Raw genomic sequence first — 21,805 nt, forward strand, 5'->3', positions numbered from 1 at the left:
TAGCTAAGGAATTAATCACTTGATTGTTAAAGATCTATCTATCTATCTATCTATCTATCTATCTATCTATCTATCTATCTATGTTAAATGCTTGTTAACTATTTAGATTACCTTGCTAGGCCCCAAACATGGGACAAATCTTTATTTCCTGTTTCGGCCTAACCGAAGGCCATCCACAGGCAGTAGTCACAACAGTGACAGCTCATATTTGTGTAAATTTTAGATTGCTAACAAAGAATTAAAGGGAGACTGATATGCATTTCAAACTTCAAATTTGTTTAATTTGGAAAATAGTACTACATATAAGGATATTACGAATGAAATGGGAGAACTGAAATCTAGACAGGAACTAGAACAACAAGGGATAAAATTGGAATGGTGGGCTTACCTACAGATACAAACACGATATGGGAAAGATAAGAAAGAGTGGGGGATAAATATTCAAGAAACTGCATTGGATAAAATTTTATTGGGGCCAGATGAGAAACAAATAAGGAAATTGTATAGTTTGCTATTGGGGTACAAAATGTTTGAGGAACAAATTAAAGAACCAATGCTGATATGGGCTAAAAATTTGGGATATGGCATAGATTTTGATATCTGGCAAACTTTCTGGGATAGAAATAAAAAGATAATGCTGGCCTCAGCTTATAAAGAAAATTTATATAAAATGTTTTATCGGTGGCATCTTCCCCCAGTACGGTTAACCAAAATGTACAAGACAATATCCCCTAGCTGTTAGAAGTGTTCCGAAGAATTAGGTACTTATTTTCATGTTTGGTGGAGTATTGGCAAAGGATTCGGACATGGCTAGAGTTCTGGCTTGTATCTCCAGATGGAATGGGAAGGGAAGGAAGTAATTATGTTGCAAATGGACTGATGCTTCTCCTTTTCCCACGAGGGGTTTGACACCTGAGACTTGACTGATCCGGGATTGATCAAATGGATTGAGGGGTGGGGTTTTGCTTGGGGAGACTTTAAAAATATCGATCTGTGAGACAGTTTTTAGATCCTGTCTATTATACCCTCTGTCATCTATGTCTTAATAAAAGTTCCTGCTTGGACAATCTTGTCTCCAAGAGTTTTTCTTTCCTAAGATGTGGATTGCAGTGGGTTCTGACACCTCCTTTCTCTAGGGAATCAACATGAAATGGAAGAATCTGAGTTATTTCTGTTAACCAAACTCATGTAGAAATGTGTATGGTTTTATCCTTTGGTCTCTTTTATTTTGTCAATAAATTTTCCATTTGGATCTTTTTCTTCAAAACAGGCTTGTGCAACACATATTTTTGGTATTTATTTGCTAAAATATTAATGTTTTTAATGATTCTAATTTTTCAGGATAAGGAACCTCTTCGGATTATACCACTGAAAGAAGTTCATAAAGTCCAAGAATGTAAACAAAGGTGAGAATTGTAAAGGTATCAAATCATATGTAATTGGAGTAAGAAACCCTGGTCATGTTATTTCTCATCACAATTTAATACATTTCATTTGCTTTATGATTAAATTATAAAGTCAAATTATTTGAAACATGGGATATTTTAACAGGACAAATGTAGCCATTTGTATATTAAAGTTCAGGAAGGTGGAGGTTGTGATTAAAAACTAAGCAAGATTAACCCTAATTAGTGCTTGGATGGAGGCAATGTAGGAATTTCAGGGCTTTTGATTAGATTGGGCCATTTAAAAAAAAAGAGAGAAAACCAAACCATTTCCAACAAGTGCTTCCAAAAAACCTGCAGCAAAATAGTCACCTTGAACTTGACTTGAAAGGATTCTTGCTTTTTAACACATTTAAAATAGTCTGGTTCATTAGGTTACTAGGTGATTCTGTTAGGGCCTTATAAAATTTCTTAGGACATCTCCTATGTAATTTTTATCCCTTGCTTGTCTTGTTTAACTTGAGGAATAAGCTTAGGTACAATTCAGCAGTGGGCATATTTGCCTGGAGTGTGTGAAAGAAGGAGGCAGTAGGTAAATCTGGAAGCACTGGACTATGTCTTTGCTTTCTCTTTGTCTGATTATCATCCTAATGGAGGTTGTGCCAAAAAGGTGATAATAATCTTCGTATAGCCTAAACCAGGGCTCAGCAACCTGAAACAGTGAAAGAGCCACTTGGAACTGGTTCCCTCACAAAAGGAAAAACTGGGAGCCGCAAAAAAATGTGTGCGCATGCGCGTACATGCACACATGCGCAAAACAGGGTTTGACTGAAGAGTGGAGCCAAGGCGAAATATGCACCTACCCTGCATATTTGAATTGATTGGTTGAAATTTTTTAGTCCCACTTTTTTTTTTTTGGACTGCACATGGCAGAGGACTGGGAGCCGCAGGAGATGGCTGAAAGAGCCGCATGCGGCTCCGGAGCAGCGGGTTGCAGACCTGTGGCCTAAACACTAGCCAGTCTGATCATAACTTCAAATGCAGTGGCTATAATTTGCTTATCTAGAGTCATAATAATGTAACTGCTTTGAGCTGGTAGAAGAAGATGGGAGGTAATTACATGCTATAGTGTACAATACATGTAGTTCTCAAATTACAACCATTTGTAGCGATTGTTCAAAGTTACAGTGGGACTGAAAAAAAGTGACTTATGACTGGTCCACTTACCACTGTCATAGCATCCTCATAGTCATGTGATCAAAATTTGGGATCTTGGCAACCAGAATGTATTTATGATGACTGCAGTGTCCTGGGGTCACAAGATCATCACTTGTGGCCTTTCCAGCCAGCTTTGACAAGCAAAGTCAATGGGGCAAACTGTATTTACTTAACAACTAAAGTAATTTGTTTAACAATTAGCAAAAAAAAGTCCACTAATCAGGTACAATTCACTTAACAACTGCCTTAGCAACAGAAATTCTGGTTCCAATTGTTGTAAGTCAAGGATTATCTGTATAGTGCAAGTGGTCCTCATTTAACAGCTATTTACAGTTACAATGCTGGTGAAAAAATAGTTTTTTGATAAGTCCTTGCATTTATGATCTTTGCAGGTCTGAAAGCAAAGGGAAACTGAAATAAGATCATAAGCACACTAGCAGTTTCATTTAGCTATGCTTTGCTTAACAACCAAAGTTGCTGCTCTTAATAGTGATCATTAAATGAGAATTACGTGCATGTAATTTAATTATTTTCAAAGCAGATATTTTAAAACTATAGAATGCATTTTTTCTGTGTCAGAAACATGAGCTAGAATTTGATTTTAACAATGCATACATTTACATTTTGTATGTTTTTCAGTGATATTATGATGAGAGACAATCTTTTTGAAATTGTAACAACTTCTCGAACATTTTATGTACAAGTAAGTCTTCTATTTGTGCATTTTATGTAAGATAACAGACTTCATTTCCTTTCAAATCTATAGCCACAACTAATTTAATTTTACAAATAAAATGAGCATAAACTAAGGGCTCCCAATTTGCATTAATAATAATAATAATAAGCCTTTATTGTCAAAGTACATTGAGATTAGCTGAGCCTCTCCCCATGCTCCCTCCCTCCAACACACAGTGACAACAAACCCTCCATCCTACCACACCATGTGAACCAACTACACCACACACCGGCCTCCCAAGTCAATTCTGCATAAGTTCACAGAGATTATATTACCGGTATATTATCTTAGTGGGAACATTTGAAGTTTGAGAGCATTTATTAGGTGTTTTCACAAAATGTCTAGTGTGGGGAAACATATCTATTCACAAAATCGCTACTTTAGCGGCTGGCAATAAAATATCCATTTATCAGATTTTAAGCTGGGAAGATTGCTCCCTACCATAGCCCTACAACTTCAATACAAAGTTGCAAAGGAGCTGATTGCAAGCATCCATTACTTTTTAAAGAAGGCTTAAGAAACCGAAGTGGGGCCCAACCATTTTTACAAATAAGTCATATGTCAATTCATATGTCCATTAAAAATGTTGTTAGGTCAGAGCAGTGAGCTTCATAAATGTCAAGGATGGCGCTATGGAAGTATGTTATCCCCCGATTGGTAACAAATAGCCCAGTAGTAGAACTGAAAGTGATTCTCATTCCCAGGTTAGATCTTCTGTATTTTAGAGTGAAATAACCGGTCTAATGAAATGCTTTGATTAACATCTTAAAAAGCCTGCTACGAGGATTTTTCCAGTGGTGTGCTATGCTAATAGAAGAAAATATATGTAGGTAAGGTTGAACTGTGGAGTCCTTGGTACTCTCTGAACATGATTGTTTGCTTGCAGATATTTCATTACATAATTAGGAAATATCTTTAGTGCAAATAAGTGTGGGTTTTGGTCCCTGTTTATATAGAATAGCTTGTCCTGCCAGTGTTGGTTGATTTTCTCCTTGGTGTAGTTCCTTGCTTAGGGTATTATTTTTCCTTAATTGTTTGTCTGATATTAATCCGTGCTTATCTGCATGTTGGTTGCTGGAGAGGATGGGTTCTGGTCTTTTTGTTTCCTTCTTAGCTTTTTAATTGTCTCTTTTGGATGGTGTGAAAATGTGGTTTACCTCTATGTGTCTATTGATGGCTGATTTGTCTCAATGCCAAGCAACCAAGAATTCCCCAGGATTTTTGGATTTAGCTTGATCTAGGATGTTCACAGTTTCCCAGTTGAAACTATGGTTGAGTCTAACCCATATATTGTAAGATATGAGTCTAACCCAGGGGTGTCAAACTCAATTTCATTGAGGGCCACATCAGCATTGCGGTTGCCCTCAGCGGGCTGGGTGGATATGGCCAGGGTGGGCGTGGCCTACTGGGTGGGCGTGGCTAAAGTGAATGGTCTACCAGGTGGGCGTGGCCAGCTCTACATCATTCGCATCAAGGGTGCCTATGGGGCCTGGGCAGGAGTGGGACAGATCTGAGGGTCTCTGGCAGAAGGAAGGTCTCAGGGCCAAGGCAGTGGGGGCCGTTCCCTCACTGTTTCCAGGATGGCTTCGCGGGCCGCATGAAACCACTTCGCGGGCCGGATCCGGCCCCCGGGCCTTGTGTTTGACATGTCTGGTCTAACCCATATCTTCTGACTTGTAGTCGGTGTTCATAGATGTGCTCTGCTAATCTTTGCCTGTCTATCCTACATAGTGGCTATTGCAGTCCTTACACTGTATGTTATAGATCACGGGTGTCAACACATCATGTTGCAATGTATCACGACTCTTTTTGCATTGCTGCAATGGGGTGGGTGCAGCTTCAGTATGATGAAACCGGCCACAGGCCGGCAGTTTGAAACCCATTATAAATGATTCCTATTTTGTTTTTGTTTTTTTCCTTGAACTGTTTGGTTTACTTAAGATGTTTTGGAAGGTTTTAGTTGGTTTGTGTGCTATGGTGATGCCATGTCATTACAATGGTCTGTTGGTATGTTTATGAGAGGGTTTTTTTTGATGCCATAGCAGTGTTATTCTTTTCATTATAAGTACTTGGGTTTTCTCATAAACAACTTTTTTCTTTTTCCCAATGATGTTTGCAATACCCTTTTTTCATTCCTTGTTTAGAGCATTATAAATTATTCATATAATTTCAGTGCACATTGAGGTTAAATTAACATACTGATCAATCCTCTTCAGTAGCTAAGTTGGTAACAAGGAAGTTGTAATAATTATTAATGGGCTTTTCATATTCCTATTCATTGAAAAATATTTGAAAATAGCTATGATCACCTGCCAGGATTTTTCTTTACAGGAAGTAGAAAAATGCTTCATATAACTATTTCCAAAATAGTGACCGCGATGTCATAAACTGTGCTTTAAATACACTATTGTAGTAAATCCTCATCTTTTTCATGAAAAGTCTATTTCTATCAGTCTAGATTAAATGTTTTAAATTAGTTCATGAGGAAAATGTTTGATATATTCTTATGTTGTATAGGTAAAATACATTAAATCTAAAACTGAAATTGTACAACAGTTTTATGTTATTCTTATTTTAGGCCGATAGCCCAGAAGACATGCATAGTTGGATTAAAGCAATTTCTGGTGCAATAGTAGCCCAGCGGGGACCTGGAAGATCAGCAGCTTCCGTATGTTTTTAAACAACTTAAATTATGACACCTCAGCAGTAATCAGTACTGCACTTACTAGTCAACCCTTTCCTAGATCTGGGGTAACACATTTGCATGAATTACAACTTGCATAGACTGTTACATTTTGATTCAATGCTAATCTTAAAAATATCCATATTTCTGTCTCTCTGTACTATCTTAATATTTAGATGTTAAACTCTCCTCTCTTAATTTGACCACCAAGAAATTTGTGAATTTATATGATAGTTTTCTGAATTTTGTGCTTGAGACGTCCCTAAACTGATTTAAAGCACCTTGGAATAGAATTCTTTGAAACTTTTAGTTTACAGGCCTCTTAGCACAGAACTAGTCTGTGCTTTCAAAAGGATTCTAGATTTTCTTTTTGAACAGCTGGACTTACAATGGCTAATATTGCCAAACTGTTTATTAAAAGTGTCAGTAATTATGTAGTTGTTCCATAGATGGCATATTTTTTCAATAGAACACATATTTATTCTAATGAGTATCTAATTGTTGTAATATAGTACTATGGTGATTCTTTTTTTAAGCTATTCGTAGCCATTCATATATACCCATATTGTATTTTAAAAAAAATTCTGTCAATATACTAGATATTTATTCTAACTTGTATACAGCATAGTGATATTAAAACAACTGTTTCTTACTCCAATTTTCACTTTTTGCAAAAACTGATTAAAACAGCCTAATTAATTGCCACTATCCTTCAGAAACTCTCTCTGGGAATGAATGCATTTTGGTTAATGGAAAGGTTATTGGGAATGGGTATTCCTTTGTGTCTTTGGTGGTTTTTTAAATTTTGTGGTGGGATAACTCTACTAGTGGCTATAAGCAGTTCTTTCTCTCCCTGTCCTTTCCTCTCTTCCTCCCTTCTTCTTCTCAAGTTTAGGTTACTCTAATCTTAGCTTTGCACTGTGTTCCAGATGCGGCAGGCCAGAAGGCTGTCGAATCCTTGTATACAGAGGTATACATCAAGAACTGGTGAATGCAGCACGTATGTGGGCTCTCATGTAAACCTGCCATTTTAACAGAGGGCTGCAATCCAGAACATTTATTAACACTACATAAAATGATGAATCTTGTGGTGTCTTCTGTTGATCATTATCACCATGAAATTACTAACTTCTGAAATATTTTCCATTGGCTATTAAATTTGGTCTCTGTAAATAAAATCTATTTTTCAGAATGGCAAACCTTCACTTGCTGCTGAAGTCTCTGTTCCTTTCATTGAGAAGAAAAGCTCTAGTAGCAAATACATGGAGATAGAAACTACATTTGGCCTAATTTGCATGAGAGTTCATATTTGAATTTAATCAATTTAAAACACAGCTAAGTAAAAGCCTCTGGGAACCTAATAGTTAAACATGTGCATATAAAGTGTGCACGCTAAAAAAAAAAGATAATTGACCAACCTGCATGGTTTTTACAATATATATGCATGGGATCATTAGTCAAGATGCAGAGATTGTTATAGCTGGCATTATTTTGATTAACTAACCTATGGTTAATCAAAACAATGAATATAAGAGTCTTTTACATTCTAATCACAAAATTTGTATCTTATCACAAAACTATAAATTGAAATATTTGAAATGCTGCTCCAGCACAAATCTTGCTTGGATTCAATTTTTAAAAATGTTATAGAAATGTTTGTATAGTATTCACTTTAGAAAACAAGTTTGTATTTGGAAATTATTTTACACAATCATTTTGCATTAAACCTATTTATTTCTGATCACTTTTGAAACAAAGTACCAAGTTTTTTCTTTATCCTCCTTCACTTAGATGATTCCTACAATGTAAATTTTAAAATAGAATTTTAAGAATTTAATTATACTTCTTTTTTACAAGTGAATACACCTTGCATAAATTTATGGGATTAGTTTCTTGAAATTCTCTTAGCATTAGATTTCAAGAAGTATTTAATCCTATTTGCAAATTCTGAAAATCGACAGATTCTTCAAAATGCTGCCGGTGGTATGCTCACAATGGGCATGTCGCAAGTAAGGCAGAAATCTGTCCTGCTGGGAGATTGATAGCATTAGGCATAATAACTCAGTGCAATTGCACTTTCAGAATTAAAAATAATATCACGCTAGATTTAGGGATTTGTCTTGGCTGTTTCAGCTTGCTGTTACACAATGCTATATGCTTACAGTCTTAATATTGTGCTGCATCGGAGAAGCTTCTGCTTTGTGCTCTTATGCCTTGCTTTGTATTTCCCTTTTCATTATTTCAGTGACGTAGGTCTGAATTGAGTAATTAATATGGAGTAAATGACCAACTTAATCTGATAATTACTTCTCCTTTACAGGAGCATTCCAGCTATTCAGAATCCAGCTGTCCTGCAAAAACAGCAGCAGCCACCTCACATTCCACAACCACTTACCGCCCCACTTTGGTCCAAACCTTTAACAGCAAACCCCTTGTCTTGGAGAAGCGAAGATTTCATGAATCTTTTACCACGTCCAAACCAGGGAGCTTCAAGATCCAGGCTGTCCCTTCAAGAAACTCAACTTCCAAAGTGACTTTACAGGCCCTATTGGAACCTCAAAATAAAAATGGCACTCAGGAACAGGATCCTGATCCAGTGGATCTGGATGATGCAAGCCTTCCAGTTAGTGATGTGTAATGATGGGGAAGAGTCTGGAAAATTAAGAATTGTTTTGGTCCTTGAATTTCCTTTCTCAGACTTTTAGCCAAAGATAGAAAGAACAAAACATAGAATGTTGCTTATGTTGACCTTTCTGTATGCATACATTCAAAATTTTGTATGTTTTAATAGTTATATGCTGCCTTGCACTGTGTATCAGAGCAGACTTTTTGCTTTTTCTGTACCCTGATGACAAATCTTTTTGATTATAGAGGGGCCGAAATATTATACTTGATCTAAAAGTTATTTAAGCAAGGTACCAGCTGCTCTTCATCATCAGTTTGGCAAAACTGAAAAAAAAAACAACCCTTTAACGCTACTACAGCTTAATGATCTTGTAATTCAGGCTATTGTCAACCAAATCGGCTTATTTTTAAAAAATACTAGCACAGTTTTTTGGGGGCATCTGGATCTATGTATACAGTATTCTTTGATTGTCAGGACTGCAGAGTGTAACAGTAGATGCAATGTAATGCACTTTTCCTATGCAAAGAGATTTTTCATGTTAAGTATATTTCATGTTAAGAATATTAAGAAAAACACCATGCTGCAGTATCTGAAATGAGGTATGTTTTCCTTATAGTGAATGCTTAGATTTGAGCAATCTCTGTGTTCAAGGCACAAAACCTGCTCATAACAAATATAATATTTGTTAAAGTACGATAAGTGAGAATCTCTATGAGAAAAGTAAGCTTATAAGAAAGGCCCACAGATTATTTACAGTAACCTAAATGTGCTGACTTAATTGGAGCTCCTGATAAATACTTTGTAAATCACTGCCCTTTCATAGATTCCAAATCCTTTAGAATTACAGAAAACTGGTGCTGTGAAATTTACATTACCATAATACAGCTATTTTGAATACTAAGCCTATTTTTGATGCACTCCTAAAGGTAAATTGTAACTTTTGCACATTTGGATATTGATGGACCACCAAAAGAAAGGTATTATGTAGATTTTTTAAAAAAAAATAGGGAACATAAACTATTAAATCTTTTAAAGGTTTAACTAAAATATTTTATAATGGGCTTTGCAGTAATTATTTAAAACTACTGTTCAAAATTTTGTTTTCTCTTGTCTGATCTCCCCCCCTCCCCCCCACTTCAGTGAGTTGTAACTGGTTCCCATTTTATATTTTGGTCAGTAAAAGACTGAACAAACTCTGCTTCATGCTATTAATTGGTACTGAATTATTCCATCAAGCAACTGTGGCCTGTAACTTCTGTGCACTGCATTTATTAAAAGTGCCTGTGGGTTCTTTCTTCATGATAAGTTAAAAGTTTGGGGGTTAGATAGATTTATTTTTCTGATTTTGAGCCTTGTGTGATATGGTTGAGCATGTGTATAAGGTGAAATGCTAGTACAGTTTCCAGCATACAGGTATCTAAGCTGTGCATAATGGTTTTCAGACTGGATATTTGTTCAGTTCCAGTGACAAATAATAATAGGTTTAAGGTGATGCTGGATAACTGATCAAAAAAGAATGTACTATTTTATAGTTAGGTAGTGAAAAAAAATCTGTTTGATCAACAAAAGGCCCAAAGTTTCACATGCTGCTTCTTTATGCAATTCATATTTTCGTGTGAGTTATGCTTGAAAAATCATGAAGAATGAATGGAGATATTTAAGCAAAACAAAATCCTCCACTATTCCAGTGAAGTAGGGGTTCTTTTGACATGTCTTAGTGGAGCAAAAGCCAAAATTTTCAAATTAGTTGAAAGGGATGTTCCCTTAAGTTAAGAGCATTAGTATACTGTTCCCTTCAAATTCTCACTACTACCTTCTAAAACGGTAGAAAGGGGATGATTCTATAACCCTCTCCATTTCAGGAAGAAATATAGATTTTTACTCAGCTGACTAGACTGTAGAGAACTTCAATTAGACCAGTGGTTCTTAAGTGGGTGGGTGGGGGGTACTTTTCCGTAATGGAGGGTAATGGAGCAATTTGTAACTGAGTGTTTGTGAGTCAAGGATCCAGTTTGGAATTGATGCTGCCAAGATGCCTGTGTAAAACAACAGTCTGGATTTTTTTTTGTGGGAATAGTGACATCATTTGGAACAGGTAAGAGAAGTAATTGAATCAGTTTAAGAACCATTGAGTTAAACAGTGACCAGCACATTCCTGCTTTTATTAGATTTTTATCCCGCTTGTATTACTTTTATAAATAACTCAAGGTGGTGAACATACCTAATACTCCTGTCTCTTCCTCTTTTCCTCAACAATAAAAACTGCTAAGTAGGTTGGGCTGAGAGAGAGAGAGACTGGCCCACAGCTGCTTTCTGTGTGCCATAGGTATAAGAGGCTGTATAGAGTAATAGAAGTCCAATTATGTGTTTATTTTCATGACTATCCCGTTTTGTACACCCAAATCTTCTACAGTCATGAGCTGGGCTGACCTGCTTGAAACATGACATTTTCATTGCAGTTCATTTGTCTGTGCTAATACTACATGTTTGATTTATGTTCCTTTTAACTGCCTTTAACTAAATGGTCTTTAGCTTCCAAATTCATTTCCCCAAATATAACTTCCCCACAAAATCTTGATCTCAGGCTTTATCTATGAAGCTTTTATATTTGCAAGAAGAGTCATTTGGCCGTTGGACAAGAGAACATTTTGCCACCCTAATTTGTTTTTGCACATAAACTCAAAAGGTATAATAGGTATTTTATATAACTGATACAAACTGACTCAGTCACTTTCCAGGTTTTTCATTAAGTTTGTCTTGTTGGGAATTTTCACTGTTGTTCCAAACTTATCTACAATTCTGTTTGTCATCAAATAAACAGTTTGGATCACCGAGTCCAGCAATTGTGATTGTGGAAATTTGCTGCAGAGTTTGCCTTTCAAGAATACATTATTCTATTGTTAAATACACTAACTACATTTATAGAAAGTTATATGGATCAAATCTGTAGGTATTAAAAATTGAAATAAAAATGAACAAGGCCTGAAAAAGGTAGAATGCCAAATTTCTGTGATGATATTTCCGATTGCTCCAATACAGCAGTACCTTTATATTTCTCAATTATAAGCTAAATATTTACAAGCAGTGTTTGTAAATTACATTTTATTTGCCTTCTCAGTTACATGTGAATTAAGGTAAATGTTCCGTTCAGTCTTAATTCAGGAGAATAACATTTTAACTGGTAACAGATTTAGCAAATGTGTGAAAGATCTTATTTTTCACAATACATATTTTGTGGAAGAAACAGTTGGATTATTTGTTGCATTGCCATACCTTGATGTTGTGCTAGGTTTACTGGTTCTGGTACAATTTTCACATTGCATGTTCATTTTATTCTTTGAGTATTACCAGTTTTCAATAGTGAATTGTAATCACAGCAACAATCTTACGGATTCCTTTAAAATCAAACTGCTAAGGCAATTCAGTAGTGTGGGAAATGCTTGTGGTTGGCAAATTGTCAGGACTTTTAATTTATCAGTACTTTTTTATATAAAATTGAAGAAAATTGTTAACTTATTTGGAACCTGTGGTGTTTTCTGTAAGTGTCACACTTGTTAATAAATTTGAGATAAATAATGAATTATAATAATCTTATTAGACTACTACATTTAGTTACATCTAAACACAAATTGTTCAATGAATGAAACAATTTTTTGCAACTACTTTTGTTCTTCCCTTCGGATTCACCAGAAATCTTAAAACTGATATTTTTAATCAATCAAAAAGCAAACATTAAAAAACTTTGCATCGTTACTACAACTAGTCTTATTACCAGCAACATTTTAATGAGATAATATTCCTCAGTGGTTAAAACTAGGTTACAAAAAACTTGCTGAAAACATCTTGGTATGATCTGTGTCAGACTATGTTATTAAATTTGCCAGTTTGTACACATGTTTTCATATGTGCAGTCCTCATACGAGACAAGTTAACCGTGAATGATACTAAAGAATGAGGGTAAAGAAACCATAGCTTATTCAAGAAAACTTGACTACCCTCCTTGATACATATTTAAAAGTTCAGATGAAAATTCAAAAAGGTTACATACATAGCAGACCCTGCAAATGAGATAAGTGATGTCCACATTGGATAAATAAAATTTTGAAATAACACCCCAAATTGGAAAATAGAGAACCCCCTTTAAACTATGTAACAGTAAAGAAAAATTATCAGGAAAAAAACTTGAAGGAAACTTCCAACCAGAGTAAAGCTGGTCATTCTAGCTAGCTTAAAATCCTGTTTGGGATTCCAGATGCATTTTAATATGCCATTGGAAGAAGTCCTGTTTTTAATATGAGAGAAGATGGAACACCTGGTAAATGAACTATAACTTCTGAAAGTTATGATTATTGGGGCCAAATGTTCTGCTACTAGGAATTGTGATTCAATAATACTTGGTGGGCTACAGCTACCTCACTCCTGCCTTAATACTGGAGCTATGCCCAAAACAGTTTTTTTTTTCTTGAGATGTTACCAAAGCAGCTATATGGTTTACATCCCATTCTAAGACAAACTGACAAAAAGTATCACTGATTTTCCCTTATGTATTTCTTATTTATATCATGCCTGGTAGGCTAAAAGTATTCCCCAAAAGTTTACAAATAATATGGATTGTAAACAAAATATACAGTTAAAAGCCAGTAAAAGCCAGCTGCCCTCTTTATAGGGTAGTTAATGGCTTTACAGGACAGTAAGAAAAATCCAAGCTGAGATTTCTGGGATGTTCTTCGCTTGCCTCCCTCAGTAGTGTTTCCCATAGTATTCTCATATTTCCCATAGTATTCTCTATTCATAACAGAATTGGAAAAAAGATTGTAACACCATCTTGCCTGAGATAAGGAGGACTCTCACTTGGCATTCTAAGTATTCTATTTTTTTAAATACATTTTATTAGTTCTTTTTCCCTTACATACATATGTTAATTGTTCAACAATTAACCAAAGAATCTTTGGTTCTTACCTCTAGCCATTTTCCCAGGTTTGGTAGTATTCTGTTTCTTCTTTATCTTTCAATCTCATAGTTAGTTAATCTGTCCATCTCTGCGCATTCCAGTATTTTTTTAATTACTTCTTCCAGCATTTATTTTTCTGAGCCCAAAATCTATTTGCAACACTATCTTCACTTAGCATTTGAAAAGGCTGTCTTGAATGTCAGCAAGTGCCTTAACTTTTCCTTAGCGAAGTAGCAAGCTGGTTGTATTCCAGCAATCTTTTGGTGTGTGTGTGATACTGCAAATGTATTAGCAGCAGCATTGGAAGGTATTCTGAGGACAAAGAGAATGCTTTTCTGTGTCCAGGAAATTTGAAACTTTCCTGGAAGTCAGTGTTTAGGACAGAATATACTGATCTCATTGGAAGTGTGCATCTCAAATATGACACACAGCAGCTCTTTTCTGAAAAACATGGGCCATTTTAGCCAACAAATGTAAATATTCTGGAAAAGTCACATTTTTATAAACTAGTAGAAATATTTTTGTGGTGCCTTCTGGTAGAGGACAGGAAGGCCTGGAGGAACATTGTCCATAGGGTCGCGATGGGTCGGACACGACTTCGCAACTAACAACAACAACATAACTTTTTCATGTGAGAGTTTGCAAACTGAAATATAAAGTAGAAAGAATTAAACGGAGAGCTTCCAAGTGGTGAGGAGAATGTGGGAGAAAAGTCAAATAGGGCTGTGCTTATTGGCATCACCACTGCATCTAGTGGGCTGTTCCAATTGCTTTGCTAGTAGGCCAAACTTATGTTAATTACCAAACATAAGCATGTCATTTTTAAAAAATTGCATTTTTGGTCCAATTTGTACAGGGCTTAAGATCATTTATGCATTTGCATGGGCCACAAATACATGTGTTAATCTTCCTGAAGGAATATTATTCGAGATCGACGAAGACCTGGGTGAACATTTCAAACTGTTGGCAGATTTAATGGAGGAAGTCCAAGAACAAAGCGTTAGATAAAAACTTCGGAAGTATCTTGGACCAGGATTTTTAGGGTCCCCCCCCTCACCCCAACCCCGCCACATTTATGGTGCATTTTACAGGCAACAGGATGAATCTGAGTTAAGTGTGGAACTCCAGGTTGGCTAAGAGGATGATCTACTTATAGAAAACGGCACAGGATAGAGTTAACGGAACGACCGTAATACCGCCTGCTCCTCTAGGTATAAACAATTTATTTATTTTATTTATTTTAATTCCATTTATATCCCGCCCTTCTCCGAAGACTCAGGGCGGCTTACAAGCTTAGCAGTAGCCTTCATTCTATGTATTACAGAAATTATGGAAAAAAATCTCTTATGGCAAGTATGGTGAACTGATAAAAAAATCCCAGAGCCGTGCCTTTCAATATTAATAAGAATACTTTGAAAAAAAAAGTTCTGAGAGCTTGCGGCAGTTTGCACTCCCACTTGGCGCGGCAGCCGATTTCCTTCCCTGCTCCGGCCTTGTATAGCGGCGGCGCCAAGGCTCCTCCCAGACGGCTCCTCAAGCCAGCTGCGTTTTCCACGCGTGCATCCACCTCTCCGGCGGCGCCGGCTCCTTTTAAAGCAGCGCTTCTCTCCTCAGTTGCTCGCCGCGCTTTTGCCAGGCAGCGCTTCCAACTCCCGGCTCTCCCCGCGCGTCAGGACCCTCCTTCCCCACATCGGCCGCGCCGTCCCAGTCCGTCGCGCGTGTTTCTCTCGCTGCCCTTTCCGCGCCTTCTCGTGTGGAAGCGATGAAAGCCTTTCCGTGGCCTTTGGCGCCGAGCGGCTGGTGGCCGTGCCTCTTCTTGCTCCTGCTCCCGTCCGGCTCGGCTCAAGTCTTCGGGCGAGGTTACGAAGAGCGGGCTTGCCCCGACCGCTGCGACCGCTCGCGGTGCCCCGAGGTGCCCGCCGAGTGCGCGGGAAGCGGGCAGACGTTCGACTCCTGCGGCTGCTGCCCCGTCTGTGCCGCGCAGGAGGGCGAGTCTTGCGGAGGGTCGCCCTACGGGGAGCCGTCGTGTGCCGAAGGGCTGTTCTGTGTGCTGTCGCCCGGGGGACCCGGAGTGGCGGCTTCGGCCACGGTGCGCCGGCGAGCCAAAGCCGGCCATTGCGTCTGTGCCAGTCCCGAGCCGGTGTGTGGCACCGATGGAAGGAGCTACGGCAACCTGTGCCAGCTGCGGACCGCTAGCCGGCGCTCCGAAAGCCAGCATCAGCCGCCCGTCATCGCCATCCAGCGGGGCGCCTGCGGTCAGGGTGAGCTTCGCTCGGGAAGGCGGCGGCTGCGGGGGGGAAGGCGACGCGCCTTTCTCAAACTTTTGCTGCTAATTCCGCGCCCCTTCGTCGGCTCTCGAAATGCGTTGGACTGCAACATCCGTAAATATTGTGATATGGGATATTTGGAGTCCAACGTGTCTTGGAGAGGACATAGGATAGCGAAAGCAAATTGCCGTTTTCTTCTTCTTCTTCTTACCAAATCTGACTCCCACCCTGCGCGGTATCTGGCACCGAGTTAGATTTGTATCCTTCTCTCTCCATCGCTTTTTTTTTGGAATAATCTAAAATGCTGTTCCTGTGCTAACTTATTTATAAAACTTAATTTAGTTTTTTTTTTCTGCTTCTTCTTTGCTGAAGAAGGGAGGGGAAGATTTGGGCTGGGCATGAAATCCTAATTTCTTAGGAATTTATCTTATTCCCAAGATAAAATGATTTTAAAATGTTATCTTGCATATTTAAATGATAACAAAACAACAATTTTGCAGTGCCCGGGAGAATTCACACTTCTGGTTTCCAAGGTATCAATAATAGTTGTGTCCCTGACCTACTAGAAAGAAAGAAAAAAGTAGATAATTAGGGATGCAGCATAGTTCAGGAATGCTGAATGGACCTGACTTGGGTCATGGAAGAAGCAGACAGATGGAGGACATCTGTATGAAAAAAGAGACTGTTCCAAGGAAAGAAGACAGCAAGTTAGATAAGATATAATAGTGAAAGGACAGTGAAGGAACATCACAGCTTGGAAAGAGAGAATGCGGTTTTGTTAGGTGAGAATAGGAAGAGTTGGACCAACCTTTTAACTAGTTACAGTATATACTAAGCAGATATCTGGCTGTGAAGAATGAGAAGGGAAATATATATTTTTGATTTGGTCATTTTGAAAGCAATAAAATAGATTTTATTCTTCCCATTTTACAGAGGTGCAATATAAACTATGTTATATATTAATAAGAGCCCCTGTTGAATTTTTCTTGCATGTTGAGGAATGTTGTTTTGGTCCAGGCAGATGTGATTTTTACCTGTGTTTTTAATATATGTTTTGGATTTATGTGTAGCCATGGTGGAAGTGGGTGGTTTAACAAATACAAACAAATAAATAAGAATATATTAATACTATATAATTTACACATCCTTGCTTGTAAGTGTTATTTTTAGCCCATTTCAAAGGCAGTTATTAATCCAGGCTGGGTTTTGAAGTGCCCAATGTGTTTTACTGTGAGTCTTCTGATGTTGATTTATTTTGTAACGATGTAGGCTATTTTAGGGTTACTTTGAATGGAAGAATAAGCTAAATAAACAAACAAATGTCTACTGAGAAGTCCAGATGTGTTCTCTAAGTCTTACCTCCTGGAAAGTGTGTATAAAATTGCACCCCTAGTTCAGTTGTGTGTAATATTTTGTATGACTCTCAAAGTCATCATAGGTCAGAATCCATGATGATCATACATAGCAAAGACCAAAACAGCCTTGGAGGATAAGCATGAGCATTGGCAGCCAAACAGCTGCTTAACCCTTTCCATGTATTTAATTTCTTAACTACATATGAGTCATTTTTGTTTGCATAGGAAATCATGAGTACAAGTACATTTTTTCTATGGATGGAAAAGTGAATGGGTGTGCATTTTTAACAGAACAACAGGCAGCTGGAAGGAGAGGGGTTAAGCAGTTTTTGCTCGTTTACTTATACTTGCAGGGGCCTATGATTGCTTTTCATAAAAAAGTTGGAAGACTTTTGTTTATCTGGGTAAAACATCTGGTTTGGCTCTTATAAATAATTTCCTAGAGATAAATATTTTCTTTGATGAGACTGACTGAAAAAACAAGAGTTGTCCCTTAGTAGTCTTTTACCTGCTTAGGCCACAATCCAGTTAACATTAAGCTAAGAATAAATCCCAGCAACAAGAAGATTTTCTAAAGCTGGATCAAGCTAATAAATTCGGTCCTATGCATAATTGTAAGCACAGGGTCAAAGCAGATGTAGTGGGCAGATTGGAGGAGAAGTGAAATCCTGTTCTATTTCCTGTGTTGTTTCGTTTAAAATAGAATTTTCCACTCTTTCTGATGCCTCCTTTATGCTTATGTAAATCTCATGAGGGAAAAAATAATAATAAAATATAGCTTGGAAAGGGGAAACTGTAATGGGGAGAAAGTTCGTATGTGGCCCTTGTCTTTTGGATCATCCCATTCTCTCTGTTTTATAGGTAATTTAATTTAATTTTAATTTAATAATATTTATATACCGCCCTTCTCCCTGAGGACTCAGGGCGGTTCACAGGGCAGAATAAAATACCAAATACAAACATTAAAAAGAGATTAAATGATTGCCCAAATTAAAACAATAGGAATACAATTCTAAAAACCCCAAGATAAAATTAAAACACCAAAAATAAAACAACCCCACCGATCCCCATCAGGCTAGGCCGGCTTGTACAAACAAAAACGTCTTGAGATCGCGACGAAAGGAGCGAAGATCGGGCGCCATCCGGAGCTCTACCGGTAGCTGATTCCACAGCTCCGGAGCGCCCACAGAGAAGGATCTCCCCCTGGGGGCCACCAATCGACATTCTCTGATCGGTGGCACCCTGAGGAGGCCCTCTCTGTGGGAACGCACAGGGCGCAGGGAGCTTGATGCTGGCAGGGTCCAAATTGGCTCCTTTACACAACTTCATAGTTGAAACCTGATTTCATATATATATATTCTTAGACTTTCCAGTAGTATGCAATAAACTCTTCTTTTTACAGACTTGAAAAATTTAAGTCTCAAATTCTAGATTTTAATCATTTCAGTCCAGAATTGAACTGTGCACTCTGAATATGAGTTTATGTGACTCTCTTTTACACTGGTGTAGCAATAATAATAATAGTAATAATAATAATAATAATAATAATAATAATAATAATAATAATAATAATAATAATAATAATAATAAAGAAGTTGTCCAGTCTCTTCTTAAAAACCTCCAGTGTTGGAGCATTCACCACCTCTGGAGGCAGGTTGTTCCACTGGTTAATTGTTCTAACTGTCAGGAAGTTTCTCCTTAGTTCTAGGTTGCTTCTCTTTAATATTAATGTATAACATTAAATAACAATTATTAATTACTAAATGTCTTTGATTCTAACAATTTATGGTAAATTTAACCCTGATTCTAACAGAAGATCTAGGGTTTGTTATATAGCTGTTACAGTTATGTGGATCATTTCTTGGCAATGCTATCATTGTTTTATCAAAATGTAATCCATTTAGCACAATACATTTTGTCACAAGATGGTTGGAAATGCAACTTTAATTTTAAAAAAATGCCGATTCTTTGTAAAAGTGTAATCCGGAGAAATGGCAGCAAGAAACAGTGGGATGCACCAGCCAAAAGAGACTTTTCGTAATGCTCACTAATTCTTTAATACTCATTCATCTTAACCCTAACTTTAACTCTATTCTATTTAATGATGATGTATAGGAATTAACAGTTAATCTACTTCCCAGAGCTTTTTTTACAAAGACGATAGTGAAAGAATCCCTGTTTGCTCAGGAATTGCATTCCAAAAGAAGCAGTCTTCTCCTCATTCTGCTTATCCAGCACATCTTCCAGGTCTGACTAATGGTAAATCCTGTCATTCACCACTAAATGACAGGATTTACCATTATGAGGGAGACCTTGTGTCCGCGGGAGGCCACCGTTCCCCAGATAGTCGGGTGTGAGTCTCTCTTTTTGAGATGCGGCCCTGGTGCACAGTTGGGCTTGCTGCTGGTGTACCTTTCGCCTAGTCACGCAGCAGCAGCCCTGCCCGAGCTGCTCGATGCCCTCTCTGGGCTGGTGGTTGAGTTCCCGAAACTTATTGTTTTGGGGGACTTCAACCTACCATCTCTGGGAGGATCATCTGAGTTGGCTCGGGAGTTCATGGCTTCCATGACGGCCATGGACCTGACGCAAGTAATTTCGGGACCGACTCATGAGGGAGGCCACACCCTTGACCTTGTTTTCTTGTCTGGACGGTGGTTAGATGATCTTGGTGGGGGCTCTCCAATTATTATGCCCCTGTCATGGACCGATCATCATCTCCTGCGGCTGGTCTTCCGTTTTGCCACCCCCCGCCGTGGGTGTTTGGAACCACTCAAATGGTACCGCCCCAGACGCTTAATGGATCCCCAGAGGTTCCAGGCGGCGCTGGGGTCCCCACCTGCCTCCCTTTCTCACAGCTCGGCCGAGGCCTTAGTGGAAGCCTGGGAAAGGACGGCCACTGAGGCCCTTGACCGAGTTGTACCCCTGCGGCCCCTGACCCGGTGCAGATCCCGTCGAGCTCCATGGTTCTCTGCGGAGCTCCGGGAGATGAAGCGTCGGAGACGGGGCCTAGAGAGCGGTTGGAGGTCCAGCCGATCCGAACCCGACCGATTGCGACTAAGAGCCTATATTAGGTCTTATCTCGCTGCAATTAGGGAGGCGAGGTCCAACCACTTCGCCACCCTTATTGCGTCCGCAGATAATCGCCCGGCTGCCCTGTTTAGGGTGACTCGCTCCCTCCTAAATCAGGAGGTGAGGGAGGATCCCTTGCAGGGACGTGCCGAGGAGTTTAACCAACATCTGTCGGACAAAATCGCTCGGATTCGGACCGGTCTGGACTCTGACTGGGCAGAGTCTGACGATCAGGACACGGGTGGTCTTGTCGATATCACCTGGGAGGAGTTTGATTCTGTGACTCCGGAGGAAGTGGACAGGATCATGGGGAGGCTGAGCACCACCACATGTTTACTGGACCCGTGCCCTTCCTGGCTGGTTTATGCAGCCCGGGAGAGGACACGCAGCTGGTTCAAGGCAGTTATATCGGCTTCTTTGAGTGAGGGTATCTTCCCCGCCGTCTTGAAGGAGGCGGTGGTGAGGCCTCTCCTCAAGAAGCCTGCCCTGGACCCGGCTGTATTGAACAACTTTCGTCCTGTCTCCAACCTTCGCTTTCTTGCGAAGGTTGTTGAGAGTGTGGTGGCGCATCAGCTCCCTCTGGTCCTGGATGAAGCGGATTATCTAGACCCGTACCAATCGGGTTTCAGGCCCGGGCACAGCACGGAGACGGCATTGGTCGCGCTGGTGAATGATCTCTGGAGGGCTCGGGACAGGGGGCATTCCTCTGTCCTAGTCCTATTAGACCTCTCGGCGGCTTTCGATACCATCGACCATGGTATCTTGCTGCGGCGTCTCAGGGGATTGGGAGTGGGAGGCACGGTTTTACAGTGGTTCTCCTCCTATCTCTTGGGACGTTCGCAGTCGGTGTTGGCAGGGGGGCAGAGGTCGACCGCAAGGTCTCTCATTTGTGGAGTTCCTCAGGGGTCGGTCCTCTCGCCTCTCCTGTTCAACATCTACATGAAGCCGCTGGGTGAGATCATTCGTGGCTTTGGAGTTGGGTATCATCAGTATGCTGATGATACCCAACTTTTCTTTTCGACCCCAAACCACCCCAGTGATGCCCTCAACGTGATGTCCCGTTGCCTGGAGGCGGTTCGGGTCTGGATGGGGAGGAACAGACTCCAGCTCAACCCCGACAAGACTGAGTGGCTTTGCATACCTTCATCCCGGGTTTATTCGGACATTCCACCTCTGGCTATGGGGGGTGAACTATTACCCCCCCGTAGATAGGGCTCGCAACTTGGGGGTCCTCCTAGATTCACGGCTCACCTTAGAAGACCATATAGGAGCTGTGACTAGGGGGGCCTTCGCACAGGTTCGCCTGGTGCGTCAGTTGCGGCCCTATCTTAGCCGGGATGATCTATGCACGGTCACTCATGCGCTCGTGTCCTCTCGTCTGGACTACTGCAACGCTCTCTACATGGGGCTGCCCTTGAGGACCACCCGGAAGCTCCAACTGGTACAGAATACAGCCGCGAGAGTGGTGTTGGGAGTCTCCCGATACTCCCACGTTACACCTCTGCTCCGTGAGCT

General features: G+C 39.5%; 2 protein-coding genes across 5 annotated transcripts in view; both read left to right on the top strand.

Annotated features, from left to right (window-relative positions):
* Positions 1-12,435, top strand: part of PLEKHA1 (pleckstrin homology domain containing A1) — a 49,556-nt gene extending 37,121 nt beyond the window's left edge. Inside the window, exons 9-13 of one of the 4 annotated variants that reach the window (XM_081328198.1) lie at positions 1,342-1,406; positions 3,243-3,306; positions 5,918-6,007; positions 6,952-7,022; positions 8,343-12,435. In XM_081328198.1, coding sequence (XP_081184324.1) covers positions 1,342-1,406; positions 3,243-3,306; positions 5,918-6,007; positions 6,952-7,022; positions 8,343-8,556 — 504 coding nt within the window. In that variant the 3' untranslated portion in view covers positions 8,557-12,435. The remainder of the gene's footprint in view (positions 1-1,341; positions 1,407-3,242; positions 3,307-5,917; positions 6,008-6,951; positions 7,023-8,342) is intronic. The other 3 variants (XM_081328200.1, XM_081328199.1, XM_081328197.1) reach the window with 3 other exon arrangements.
* A 2,898-nt stretch (positions 12,436-15,333) lies between these two features.
* Positions 15,334-21,805, top strand: part of HTRA1 (HtrA serine peptidase 1) — a 42,889-nt gene continuing 36,417 nt past the window's right edge. The window contains exon 1 of the mRNA XM_081329864.1: positions 15,334-15,860. Coding sequence (XP_081185990.1) covers positions 15,362-15,860 — 499 coding nt within the window. The 5' untranslated portion in view covers positions 15,334-15,361. The remainder of the gene's footprint in view (positions 15,861-21,805) is intronic.

Source organism: Vipera berus, assembly GCF_964194415.1.
Source record: "Vipera berus genome assembly, chromosome: 5".
Taxonomy (NCBI): domain Eukaryota; kingdom Metazoa; phylum Chordata; class Lepidosauria; order Squamata; family Viperidae; genus Vipera; species Vipera berus.